General features: G+C 42.7%; 1 protein-coding gene across 2 annotated transcripts in view; it reads left to right on the forward strand.

Annotated features, from left to right (window-relative positions):
* Cdh3 (cadherin 3) overlaps positions 1–13,910 on the forward strand; it is a 46,187-nt gene that overhangs the window by 16,122 nt on the left and 16,155 nt on the right. Inside the window, exons 4-7 of one of the 2 annotated variants that reach the window (XM_077793132.1) lie at positions 11,359–11,441; positions 12,560–12,685; positions 12,934–13,089; positions 13,179–13,323. In XM_077793132.1, the coding sequence (XP_077649258.1) occupies positions 11,359–11,441; positions 12,560–12,685; positions 12,934–13,089; positions 13,179–13,323 (510 nt within the window). Of the gene's footprint in view, positions 1–11,358; positions 11,453–12,540; positions 12,686–12,933; positions 13,090–13,178; positions 13,324–13,910 lie in introns of both variants that reach the window. The other variant, XM_026404516.2, reaches the window with a different exon arrangement.

The raw sequence follows: 13,910 nt of genomic DNA on the forward strand, positions 1-13,910 counted from the left end.
TGGAGAGGAGCTTTGAGCCTAGGTTAGGGACTCTTGGTTCTACTGGATGTCTTCTTTATGGTACAGATACACAGAGCTCTGATTTTTATTAGTTAATTTCTCTAGAAGCAGAATTGGTCATTCCTGACTTACCTTTCCTCTGGTTCCCATCAATATTCTTTCTGCTCAATGCTAAAGTTGTCAGTTTTTTGGTGTTTTTTTAAAGAGTGAGAGAGAGGGAGAGAGAGAATTTTAATATGTACTTTTTAGTATTTGGCGGACACAACATCTTCCTTTGTATGTGGTGCTGAGGATGGAACCCGGGCCGCACGCATGCCAGGCGAGCGCGCTACCGCTTGAGCCACATCCCCAGCCCTAAAGTTGTCAGTTTATATTGGTAAAGCAGATACCTCTTCCTCAGGTTCACTGACTTGATGATTCAGAATCCCTATGAGGGAAACAGACTAAGGCAGTAAAGGACTTTGTCTGAGGGCCCAGGTGGGTGTGAAGTCAGAGCTGTTTAGGCCTTTGTTTTCCAGACTTGAAGTCTGAACTGTTGCCTCAGTGCTCATCAGCGGCCATCAGCTCACCTCAGAAAGAGTTTGCCACAAGCCCGTTCATGCCCCCATGACTTGGCCGAGATGTGTGGCCTTGCAAAGCTGCAGTCGGGAACAGGAATCAGCTGACCTCACTAGCTGTTAGGAGATGAGGCGGAGAAGGATGAGTGATGATGATGAGACCTGGTTTCGGATCAGTTTCATTTTGAAAGTGATACAAAGCCCGTGATGCCAGGAAGCATCTAGGAAGAAGCTGTCATGCTCTGCCCCAGGGCTTATCTGTCCACCAGATCCACTCTGACGTTCCCACGGGTGCCCCAGCAAGTTTCTTTAGAAAGGGTCAGCTTGTCTATGAGATCGCCATCTTCTGCCTCCCCCAGTAAACCACAGAGCAGCCTCTCTAGATGCAGACTGAGCAGGCTCCCTGCTGTATTGTTTGGTCCTAAGTATCTGCCTCTCCCTTTGGTGCTTTATCCATCAGGCAAAGCATAGAACTGTAGCTAATTCCTTCCCAGGTTGGGAGAGTTTCTCTGTGGTATAGAAAGAGGCCAGGACTTGGAGTCAGAAACCGAAGTTAATTGTGCGTAAACTAATGGTACCTTTTGTTGGCAGGCACAGTTCTTAATGCTAGGCAAACAACTGTCTTGTTATCCCAGTAACCGTATGGGCTGTGTATTACTATTCCTATTTTTCAGCTTCCACAAGCTCCCACAATTTGACCAAGTATATAGTAAGTGAGTAGCATTGTATGGATTGGAACCTGAGTCTATTGGAATCCAGGTCCCTGCCTTCAGATTTGAAGCCTGTTCCTGCAGCCTCCCAGCTGTGGGGACTTATATACTTTGCTTGTCTGAAGCTGCTTCCTGAGGCTGTTCAACCCCTGGCAGCTTCTTGTTTCCTGAGTTGTCAGGTTAAGAACAGTAATATCTACTTTGCATGTTATTTCATGAGGATTTAGGCAGGAAAACACTTAACTGGGTGTCTTGGGCAGAGTGGGTGATTGAAACTTGTTTTGGCCTGCCTGGACTGATGCCCTTTGGTTGTGTTCTGCGTCTAATCAAAAGAGGTTAAAGCTGATAGAAGCAGCCCCCCCGTGTGCCTGGACTACACGGCCTGTGTGGGAGGCATGGCAATTGTAGTACATGACTACTGGATTCTCCTTCATGTTGGCATCGTCCCCCTCCAAGAAGAGATGGAAGCCCAGATACTGTGCTACAGATGCTTGGAACCATATAATAGTGGAAATGTGCCAAGAAATAAGGCAACAGGATGTATTTTACACTCCTGGGGGGTAGATTTTATAGACAGCAGGAAGAGGATTTCTAGGTTACCAGCATCTTGAAGAAATTGCAGCTTTTAGAGTTTTGGGGTTTAGGACTTCTGAGTAATAGGGGAGTCATTAGCCTCCTGTGGGGTAACTCAATAGGAGAGGATTGGAGAGTTCATGAGAGCCGACAGAATCATCTGGCTAGTCTTCTGCTGACTAAAGACCTTCTCTTAGGAAAAGGGCTGCTTTAAAAATAGGAAAAGTGACTTAATTTATTATCAGTGTTTGAATAACTAATGCAGTCAACAAGGGTCATATTTGAAAAGGTGTATGGTAAAAGATCTCATCCCTGTTTGTCACCTTGGTTTACCCACTCATAAGTCCAGTTTCTTGGGTTGCCTTTCAGAGGTATTTTTCAGATGCTGTTTTAAAATGCAAATGTTGGGAGTTAGGGATAGAGCTCAGTTGGTAGAGCGCTTGCCTTGCATGCACAAGGCCCTGGTTCAATCCCCAGCACCGCCAAAAAAAAAAAAAAAAAAAGCAAATGTTAACATATTAGCACAGAATACATTACTCTACACCTTTACACTTTTTGTGTGTGTGTACCAGGGATTGAATTCAGGGGCACTTAGCCACTGAGCCATATCCCAAGCCCACTTTATTTTTTGAGACAGGGTCTTGTTAAGTTGCTTAGGGCCTCATTAAGTTGCTGAGGTTGGTCTCAAACATATAATCCTCCTGCTTCAGCCTCCCAAATCATTGGGATTACAGGCATATAATCTACACCTTAAAAAAAAAAATTACCAGTATGTCATAGAGATCTTTTCATGTAGATAGGGAATAAGAACTACCTCATCTTTTGTAGCATTCTTAAAAAATGACTGCTTAGTATTTCACTGCATAGATGATATAACACAAGTTAAACAGTTCTTATTGATAAGCATTTAGGTTTCCTCTGGAATTTTGCTATTACTATAGCTGCATTGTTGATTAGTGTGATAGAAACCTGTGGAGAAGTGATTTTGCAGTATCTTTTAAGAATTTAGATACTTAAGGATATATTGTTCCTAATGTATCCCTGGTAACCAAAAGAATGTTATAGGTACATGGGAACTACTTGCCTCAGAGCGCTAGGGAACCTTGCATGATAGTGGTAGATGATACTATATAAGGTTCTCGGGTTTGCAAATTCATGTTTTTAGGTTTCCTCTTGTATGATACTAATAATAACTTTATGAAATCTTATTCCCATCTTCCAAATGTGAGAATATAAGTTTCTAATAAGTTAATCTCAGCCACTTGGAAGGCTGAGGCAGGAAGATTGCAAGTTTGAGGCCTGCCTGGGTGACTTAGTGAGACCCTGTATCAGAATGAAATAAAAAGGGCTGGGTGGAGCTCAGGGGTAGAATGTAGCCTGTGCAAGGTGCTGGTTTCAATCCCCAGTACTTCAGGGGGAAAAAAGGTCCACATCAACATGTCAGTGCTCTAAACTAACAGTTGTTTGTTTGTTTTGTTTCCTTTTTTTTTGTTTGTTTGTTTAAATCTAGGGAAAAGAACACATAAAATTTATTACATGCCTAAAAGCATGGGAGTTTTAGACTCCCTAGCAGATTTTTGAGGTACTTTTTACATGATTTCATTGTTGTTTTGTTTATATTTTTTCATTTTGAGACAGGATCTCACTGAGTTACTGAAGACCTTGCTAAATTGCTGAGACTGGCCTTGAATTTATGATCCTCCCGCCTCAGACTCCTGAGTCCCCGGGATCAAATGAATGTGCCACCTGCCCAGAGTTTACACTGTTTCTTAGCACAGCTTTAAGTAACACCAAATCACCTACTGAATTTAGGTGTTCCCTTTATTTCTTTTAATCTTTTTATTACATCAAGAAGAAAATGTGTGTGTTCCTACTACATACTTTCAATAACTTTTTTGTGTGTGTGGTGCTGGGGATTGAACCCAGAGCCTTGTGCATGCGAGGCAAGCACTCTACTAACTGAGCTATATCCCCAGCCCTCAATAACTTTTTTTTTTGGGGGGGGTGGACTGGGGATTAAACTAAGGGGCATTTGACTACTGAGCCACATCCCCAGCCCTATTTTGTATTTTATTTAGAAACAGGGTCTCATTGAGTTGGTTAGTGCCTCGCCATTGCTGAGGCTGGCTTCGAACTCACGTTCCTCCTGTCTCAGTCACTGGGATTACAGATGTGCACCACCACACCCGGCTCTCAATACTACCTCCCCCCCCCCCCGCCCTGTGCTGGGGATTGAATTTAGGGTCTTGTGCATGTGCAGCAAGCACTTTACCAGCTGAGCTACATCCCCAGCCCTCTCAATAATTTTTCTAAAATATTTTTTTAGTTGTAGATGGACACAATACCTTTATTTTATTTATTTATTTTTATGTGGCGCTGAGGACCGAACCCAGTGTCTGGCACGTACTAGGCAAGTACTCTACCTCTGAGCCACAATCCCAGCCCCCAACAATAACTTTTTAATAACATGTTTTTCTTTCTTTCAAGACAAGGAAAAGCAGATCTCAGTCTCAAAGCTTCAGCAAACAATTGATTCTGGAACCCAGAGAATTCAAGTACCTTACCCAGGTTCACGCAAAAAGTTCAGTACCTGCATAAGACTGGGGAGGTCCCTGTCTCTATGAGTCATGAACAGGAGACCCTTCCAAAATGCTGTTTATATATAGTCACCCCAGTTCAGTCCTTTATGCTTATTCTGACAACCCTACAAGGAAGTATTATCAATAACTCCAAGTTTAGTGCTTTTTTCCCAGATATCACACTGCCTTACGTGGCATCTAAAAGACAATCTGTTAGCCAGGCATGGTGGGACATATCTGTAATCCCAGCAGCTCAGGAGGCTGAGGCAGGAGGATCACAAGTTCAAAGCTAGCCTCAGCATTTAGCAAGTCCCTAAGTAACTTAGTGAGAACCTATCTCTAAATAAAATGTTAAAAAGGGGGTAGAAATGTGGCGCAGTGGTTAAGAACACCTGGTTCCATCTCCAGTACCAAAACAAAACAAAAAGACATAAACAGAGAATGGGAACAAATGATGGGAAATGAAGGGGAGATTCAACTCTCTCAGACACAGCAGGAAGACGGTATAACCATGGTGGTTAAGGAAATGACTCAGGTTTCATTGCCTAGCTTTGTAACTTTAATGAACTAATCTGGAAAATGGATGTTCAAATATTCCTCATAGTTGGGCATGGTGGCACACGCCTGTAATCTCATGACTTGGAAGGCTGAGGCGGGAAGATCACAAGTTTGAGGCCAACAACTTAGACCCTATCTCAAAAAAAGAGCTGGGATTGTATCTCAGAGGTAGAGTTCTTGCCCAGCGTGCGTGAGGCACAGAGTTTGATCCTTAATACCACATAAAAAGAAAATAAAGATATTGTGTCCACCTATAACTAAAAAATAAATATAAAAAAGAGGTTTGGAGGTGTAACTCTGTGATTGGGTGCTCTGTGTTCAATACCTAGTAACTCACACACACATGCACACACAAACACACACACACACACACACACACAGAATCATAGATGGGCATGGTAGGTGGCGCATGCCTGCAATCTCAGTTTGAGGTCAACCTCAGCAACTTAGTGAGAGCCTGTCTCAAATTAAAAAGGACTTGGGATATAGCTCAGTGGTAAAGGGACACTGGGTTTAATCACCAGTACAAAAGAAATTATATGTATGTGTGTGTGTGTCTTTGTGTAATATGTATAAACATATATAATTCATACATATATACACACATATATACATATACCTTTCACGCATACATATACACATGTATACGTATACCTTTCATGCATACATACACCTTTTATATGTATTTTTCAGTATATATGTATGTTTGCAGTATATGTTTTCCTTCATAGGTTGCCTGGTGAAGATTAAATAAGAGTGTGCGTTAGCTGTTGGTAGTGATTCATGAGAGGAGGGATTCCTGACTCTTGAGTCTGCAGCATGTTTGTTAGGGCTGCCATAACAAAGTTCCATGGGTGAGCTGCTTAAACAGAAATGTATGTCTCACAGTTTTGGAGTCCAAAATCAAGGGAAGGTTGGTTTCTTTTGAGGCCCCTCCTTAGTTTGAATATGGCAACTTTCTGTGTTTTGACTTGGTCTTTCCCTTGTACTGTCCATGTCCAAGTTTCCTCTCCTAAGGACACCAGTCATGTTAGATTAAGGCCCACTCTAAAGATCTCACTTTAACTTAATTACCTCTTTTAAAACCCTATCTATTTTCAATCAGGCACGATGGTACATGCCTGGAATTCTAGCTGCTAAGGAGACTAAAGGAAAGAGGATCTTTGAATTTTTTTTTTTTAATATTTATTATGTTTCAGTTCTCGGCGGACACAACGTCTTTGTTGGTATGTGGTGCTGAGGATCGAACCCGGGCCGCACGCATGCCAGGCGAGCGCGCTACCGCCTGAGCCACATCCCCAGCCCAAGGCAAGAGGATCTTAAGTTCGTGGCCAACCTTGGCAAATTAGTGAGATGCTGTCTCAAAATAAAAAGGCCTGGAGATGTAGCTCACTGGTAGAACACCCTGCATTTGTTCAATTCCCTCGTACCAGGAATGGGGAGAAAGACCCGATCTTCAAATATAGTCATGCTGTAAGGTACTGGGAGTTATGGACTTCAACATATGAATGTGGGAGGTGGAGATCACAAGAGTTTATGATAAGAGAAAACTTGGGCCTAAATAACAATTAAGAAATACAATTTAGCCGATAGTCACGGTCAAGCAGTTAGGATGCTGGACTTAAAAATAAGTTGTAATCATTGGGACGGTTCATTTTCCTCCAGTCTTTTTTCTGTGCCTAGTTTACACATATTATATATGTAGTTCTGCATTCTGCTTTGATTTTACTTTACAGCATATGTAATTTCAGAATGCTACCATTAGTATCACTTTGCATAACTGGATAAGTCCATGGCCCCTTAGATATTTTTTTTTCCTGTATTTAAGGTGGGTTAACCTTTGTCACTTATTATTTCTGGCCATTCTAGACTTAAGACCAAATAAGATTCCTCAGATGAGATAATAGAGCTGTGTGCTCAAGGCACAGACATGACTGCACTGGGGATCTCATGGCTCCTGGGACCCTCTGAAGCAGAATCAAAGTAGATCCCCTTTTCCCTTCTTCCCACTGGCCAAGCATGTCACAACCCAGGACTCCTCACTGGGGATGTCGCCAAGGAGTCAGAGCTGGTCTCTAAGCAATCATCTCTTTCTCATGGGCACATTCCAGCCTTCCCTCAGAGGATCCTATATGTGTGAGTTCTTGGGCTCTGGGGGCTAGCTCTGAGCTCTGAGGAGCAGAAGGAAGCTCTTAATGGTCCTTAGGCCTCTCTGTCAGCTCCAATCACAACCCCTCTCCAAGAGTGGGCAGTGTCTTTTCTTCTTTTACCTAGGTAAGTTTTGCCTATTTTTGAGCTTTATGAGGATAGAAATATGCTAATGAATACCAGAATGTTGCACCCCAAAACATGCATCTTTGACATAAATATTAAGAAGCAGCAAACTGAAGGAAGAGCTCTTTCTATGCCCCCCACCACACCCCAGCTTTCTACCTAGTGACAGGATGTAAATTCTCCTTTACTGGAGTCTTATCAGCTCAGAGACTGCTCCAGAGGAATCTGCAAATCTTGCTCCATTAGTTTACTCTCATGTATTTACCATCCCACAGTTTCCTCCCTCTGGAAGCTTGGAACTGCTTTCCTTTGTCTTGTCATCTCTAAAATTTATTGTTTTTTGTTGCTGGTGCTGTGTGAACCAGAGTTCTAAACCACTGCTTTGAGCTACCTTTCCCTGAGGTTTTGCCCATGTATTATGCACCGCACACATTAATGAACTTTTGTTTTTGTAGTTGTTGTTGAATCTATCTTTTTTGTTTCAGGGGTCTATCTTGACTGGGGGCCTCAGGATTGAGGAAAAATAATATTTCTTTCTTCCCGGACAATACATGTGTCCTTGCATGTATCTGGTTTCTATTATTCAACAATGTTAGAGTCACCATGTTGTTGGGTGTCCTTGTAGTTGATTCATTTCAATATGTAATTATACCACAGTGTTTCTCTCCATGCTACCTTGATGAATATTTACTGTTTACAGTTTTTAGCTGTTATGAATAGTGCTTCAATAAACATCGAATGCTTTTGGTACATGTATTTTGTGAGGTCTATACCTCAGAGTAGAATTATTAAATCTTCGTAAATGCATATACTTAAGTTCAGTATATATTGACAGACTTTTTTCCAAAAGATTACTTATTTTACACACCTGTGTCAGGCTTCTACCCCTTTTGTGAGTGGTAAAATATCCATAACATAAAATTTACCATTTTATTCTAGGCACAGTGGCACATGTCTTTAATCCCAGCGACTCAGGAGATTGAAGGAAAAGGATCCTAAGAGGCCAGCCTCAGCAACTTAGTGAGACCCTGTCTCAAATAAAAAATAAAAAGGGCTGGGGGGACTGGGATGCTCAGTTGGCAGAGTGCTTGCCTCACGTGCACAAGGCCCTGGGTTCAATCCCAAGCACCACCAAAAAAAAAGGGGGGGGAGGTATATAGCTCAGAGGTAAAGTGCCCCTGGGTTTTATCCCTAGGACTACCAAAATTTTTTAAAAAAGAGAGAGATGAAAAAGCATGTTATACCCATATCAGGGAATATTATTCAGACTTTAAGAAGAATAAAGTTCTGACATGCGAAAATATCAATAAACCTTGAAAACATTATGCTGGGTCTGGGGTGTAGTTCAGTGTTAGAGAACATGCTCAGCAGGCACAGGGTCATGGGTTCAATCTCAGCACCAAAAACAAAACAAAATTATGCTAAGAGTGGAATTTCTAGTCTTTGTAACTCTCCATATGACTTTTGTGTGTTGGGGGTAGGGGTAGTGCTGAGGATTGAGCCCAGGGCCTCACCCATGCTGGACAAGTGCTGTCCCACTGAGCTCACCCCAAGCCTTACGTTGACTTTTGGATGAACTGCCAAACTCTTTTCTACATGGGCTGCACCATTTCACATTCCCACCAGCAATGTGGGAGGCTTCCAATTTCTCTACATTCTTGCCAAGACTTGTTATTTTCCTTCATTTTTTTTAATAGCCATCCAAGAGGGTATGAAGTGGTATCTCATTATAATTTTGATTTGCATTTCCCTAATGACTAATGATATTTAGTATCTTTTAATGTACTTGTTTATCTTCTTCAAAGAAATGTCTTTTCCAGTCCTTTGTCTTTTTTTTTTTAATTAGTTTTTTTCGTGTTGAGTTTTAGGAGTTCTTTTCAAATTCTGGTATTAATTTTTTAAAATTCTACTTTTTAATTATACTTTAATATTTTTTAGTGATAGATGGACACACTACCTTTGTTTATTCATCTTTATGTGGTGCTGAGGATAGAACCCAGTACCTCACCAGTGCTAGGCAAGTGCTCTACCACTGAGCCCCAACCCCAGCCCATATATTATACTTTTTTAAATACTTTGTTATGTTCAAATTACTTTTGTAGTTAAAATAAAAAATCTCAGCTACATACCATGGCACACACCTGTAATCCCTGCTACTTAGGAAGCTGAGGCAGGAGGATTTGAAGTTGAAAGACCACCAGTGCAGTTTAGCAAAACCCTGTCTGAAAATAAAATTTAAAAGGGGCTAAGGATGTAGCTCAATGGTCGAGTGCCCCTGGTTCAATTCTCAGTACTGGAGGAGGTGGACCATACTCTTTATTATAAGGAAAAATATTTTTAAGCTTGGCACCGTGGTACATGCTTGTGATCCCAGCTGCATGGGAAATCAAGATAGGAAGATCATAAGTTTGAGACAAACCCAGGCAAGTTAATGAGACCCTGTCTCAAAATAAAAAGGGCTGAGATGTAGCTCAGTGATAGAGTGTCCCTGGGTTCAATACCCAGTATAATCCTGAGAGGGAAAAAAAAAAAGATAACTTAATCCAAATGGTAATAATAACCTAATAACTAAACAACTCTTCCAAACAGGACATTTATATGGCCCAGGGACAGTAATGTCCTTGTTATGCTGCAGCCTAGCAAAACTATGAGTACTGGGTCAGATCTGGGTTCTTCTGAGGCCCAGAGAGTGGCCTCTGGCAGTTTCCCTGATTTTTTGCTTTGGCTTCAGAGAAGGGTAGATTGCTCAGATTGTTTTTTGGCCAAAAGTCCTTGGTTGCTAAAGCCATTGTGAGCCAAGCTAACCCTATAGAGAAGGTGGCCTGATCCTCAGCCACCCAGCTTGTGAGCAGGAGTTTTTTTTTTATCTTTGAAAAGGGCTAATACCTACCTAGGTAGGGTTGTTACAAGGATGAAACAGGCCCAGCCTCTGATTAGGGACTGGTAAGTTGGTTTTGGTTTTTATTTGTGGCACTAGGGATTGAACCAAGGCCCCCAAGCCTATTTGGCAAGTGGTCTACCACCAAGCAACATCCCTAGGCCCCCATTTTTTTTTTTTTTTTTTTGTACCAGGGATTGAACTCAGGGGCACTCGACCACATCCCCAGCCCTATTTTTTATTTTATTTAGAGAGAGGTCTTACTGAGTTGCTTAGCACCTCACTTTTGCTGAGGCTGGCTTTGAACTAGAAATCCTCCTATCTTGGTCTCCCAAGCTTCTGGGATTACAGGTATGTGCCACTGTGCCTGGCTCCCCAGCCCTTGTTTATATTTATGTTTTAAAATTTTGAGACAGGGTCTTGCTAAATTGCCCAAGCTGGCCTCCAACTTGTGATCCTCCTGTCTCAGCCTCCAGAGTCATTGTGATTACAGGCATGAGCCATCACATCTCTGGCTTCCAGTGTTTCAGAGATGGTCTAGCAGGGGGAATTCGGAAGGGGTGTGACCAACTGAAACAATCAGAGGTTGTCCAGAGTGAATTGTGGGCAACAGTGTGATGATGCACGTTGTATATAGATAGATGATTCATGGCCTCCAGAAAATCTTCCACCTCTAGCTATAACCTTTAGTCAACCTTGTGTTTCACAAGGCTGCCCGGGATTAATGTCACTGAATGTCTGTGATCTTGGTTCTGTGGTTTCATGAACAAAAAGGGATTGACCCACAAACTGACAATGAAGGTCCCTCCCTCTTGAGACCTAACATGGAAGTTCTATCTGGAATTTATATTAGTCACACTGCTAGTCAGAGAAACTAAGGCAAGGCCCCATCTGCAGCACTTGATAACATGATCCAATCAGGGACTCTTGTCAGGTCTTGTTTCCCCTCAGGTCGCTTCCAGGGCCTTTCTTTTTTTGGGGATGGGAGGTGGGGGGAGTCCCGGGGATTGAACTCAGAGGCACTTGACCACTGAGCCACATCCCCAGCCCTATTTTGTATTTTATGAGAGACAAGGTCTCACTGAGTTGCTTAGCACCTCACTAAATTTGGCTTTGAACTCGCGATTCTCCTTCCTCTGCCTCCCAAACCTCTGGGATTACAGGCCTGCACCACCACACCTAGCTTCCAGGGCCTTTCTAATGCCTTCTTTCTCCCTTCCCCACTGCAGCTTTCACGGGCTGCCCTGAGGAGGAACTGGCCCTGCTTGGCACTGATAATGACTTCCCTGCGCTGAACAGTGGAACAGTCCAGGTAAAGCACCAGTCTTCCTACAGGACAAAAGGACGGGTTCTCCACGCACGCACAGACTGCTGCTGCTCAGGAGTCCTTGGTTGCTAAGGCTGCTGCAAGCATGAGAGATTGCAGCTGCCCAGTAAGGACACCAGAGAGTCAGGCCAGCGGGCCCTTAGCAGTGAACACCAGGCACTTAGGCCTTGGGATCCCTCTCCCACCTGCCTTCCCAGCGTAACCCCAAGTGAAGGTCATTCCATGCAGGATTGCCAATCCCATGAGTCTCTAGGAAGGTAGACCTGAGGTGCGTGGCCATACTTCTTAGTTTCTTTTAATCTTTTGATTAGCTAATATAGCCCATGGTTTAAATTTTTTTAAAAAAAATTTTTAAACTATACATTGAACACTCTCCATTTGTCTCCATCTGCCTAAAGTACCCCCCCCCACACACACACACACCCCAAGAGAAAAAACAGATAACCACCTTGGGCAGGTTCTTTCCCTCCAGAGTTTACTTCCGTATGTAATGTTTGTCAGCTGCCATTTCTGTATATATGTATTTTCAATATTATATTTAGATAGGTTATGTTTGTATATAGACAGATATAAATTGTTTTTCTTCCTTTTGTGCAAAAGTTAACATTCAAATGTCTGTTCTTTCTTTTTGCATGAAACAGTATATTAAATCAGTTCAATGCCAGTCCCCTTCCCACAGATAACCACTGTTATTAGCTTCTTATGTATCTTCCCAGACATTGTCTGTGTTAATAAAAGATGAACATAAGGTCTTATTTTCCTGTCCTCTTACACAAAAGATGGAATAGTGTCTGGTACATATTTAGCATTTTGCTTGTTAAATAAAATTCTAAACCATAAGCTGTTTGTCCTTTGATCTTAGTATGTATCAAAGAGCTTTCCCAGTCAGCACATGGAAAACATTCTCATTCCTCTTTTTTAGAGTTGTGTAATATTCTACTGCATGCCGTATTATGTGGTCCTCCTCTATAACTGGATTATTTCGAAGTGTCCTTGTGCAGTAGATCATCTAGGTCTGCCTCCTGGCTCTATACTCCTATGGGTGAGAGGTTTTTGGGAATGTGACAGCTCTTTCCTCATCCAGGGGGCTTCTCTCCTTTCAGGAAAGGAAAACACTGAAGATCTCCCAATCCAAACGCATCTTACGAAGACGCAAGAGAGAATGGGTGGTCCCGCCAATATCTGTCCCTGAGAATGGCAAGGGTCCCTTCCCCCAGAGGCTAAATCAGGTATGACTGTGCCTTCCCCCTTGGAGAATTGGTGACTGCAGGGAGCGCCATCTTCGAATGTGAGGTTTCTTGTCACTGAGTTCTGGGAAATACAGAACTCAGTGACAAATGAAAATAATAGCAACCTTCTGTCACAGAAGCAGATTCTAATAAGGCTGTGCCCCTCCCCAACCTCTCCACGGAAGATTCCTTGCTATAGACATGAGGTCTTTGTTACTTTGTCAGCTGCCATTTTCTTTTGCTTCCAGCTCAAATCCAATAAAGACAGGGGCACCAAGATTTTCTACAGCATCACAGGGCCTGGGGCAGACAGCCCCCCCGAGGGCGTCTTCACCATAGAGAAGGAGACAGGCTGGTTGTTACTGAATAAGCCACTGGACCGGGAAAAGATCGCCAAGTATGAGGCAAGTGGCCTTTAGTGTCCTGTTAGAATCAGAGCCCCAGGGCCCCGGGGGGCAGGTATCCGGTTGATCATAGACCTCTGTGCCCACAGCTTTTTGGCCACGCTGTGTCAGAGAATGGTGCCTCGGTGGAGGAGCCCATGAATATCTCCATCATCGTGACAGACCAGAATGACCACAAGCCCAACTTCACCCAGGCTGTCTTCAGAGGGAGTGTCATGGAGGGTGTACTCCCTGGTAAGAGGACTGGAAGAAACTGCTGTGGATTTGCTGGGCCCAGACCTAGCTTTGGGTCAGCTTCTAGAGCCATCTGGAAGTCAGTCCACACCCTTAAATATCATAAGACCCCACCACTCCTGATTTCCTTGTCTGTGCATCAGATTGCCTGTGATCTTAAAAATCTAGATTCTCCATGATTCCTGATCAACAGTCCTCGAAGAGAGCTCTGGAATCTGTGTGTGTGAAAACTTCCCAGAATCTTCAGGTGATCAACCAAGTTTAGGATCCATTAATGAGGAAACTGCAAAGAACGAGACTTGAATCTTGACTTTACCAGCTGTGGTCCTGGGCATATTCTTATCTCTGAATCATCACATCTGAAAATGAAAATAATAGCGACCTTGAAGAAATATAAAAATTAGAAATAACACATGCAGCTAGGAGTAAAGTTCAGTGGTGCTTAGCATACTTGAAGCCCTGGGTTTCATCTCCAACACCAAAAAAAAAAAAAGAAAGAAAGAAAAGAAAAATAACTCGTACTTGACATTATATACAGTGGAGTATCATTCTTTTTTCATTTTCCCCACTTGTACTGGGGATTGAAT

The sequence above is a fragment of the Urocitellus parryii genome, chromosome 15, assembly GCF_045843805.1.
Source record: "Urocitellus parryii isolate mUroPar1 chromosome 15, mUroPar1.hap1, whole genome shotgun sequence".
Classification (NCBI taxonomy): Eukaryota; Metazoa; Chordata; class Mammalia; order Rodentia; family Sciuridae; genus Urocitellus; species Urocitellus parryii.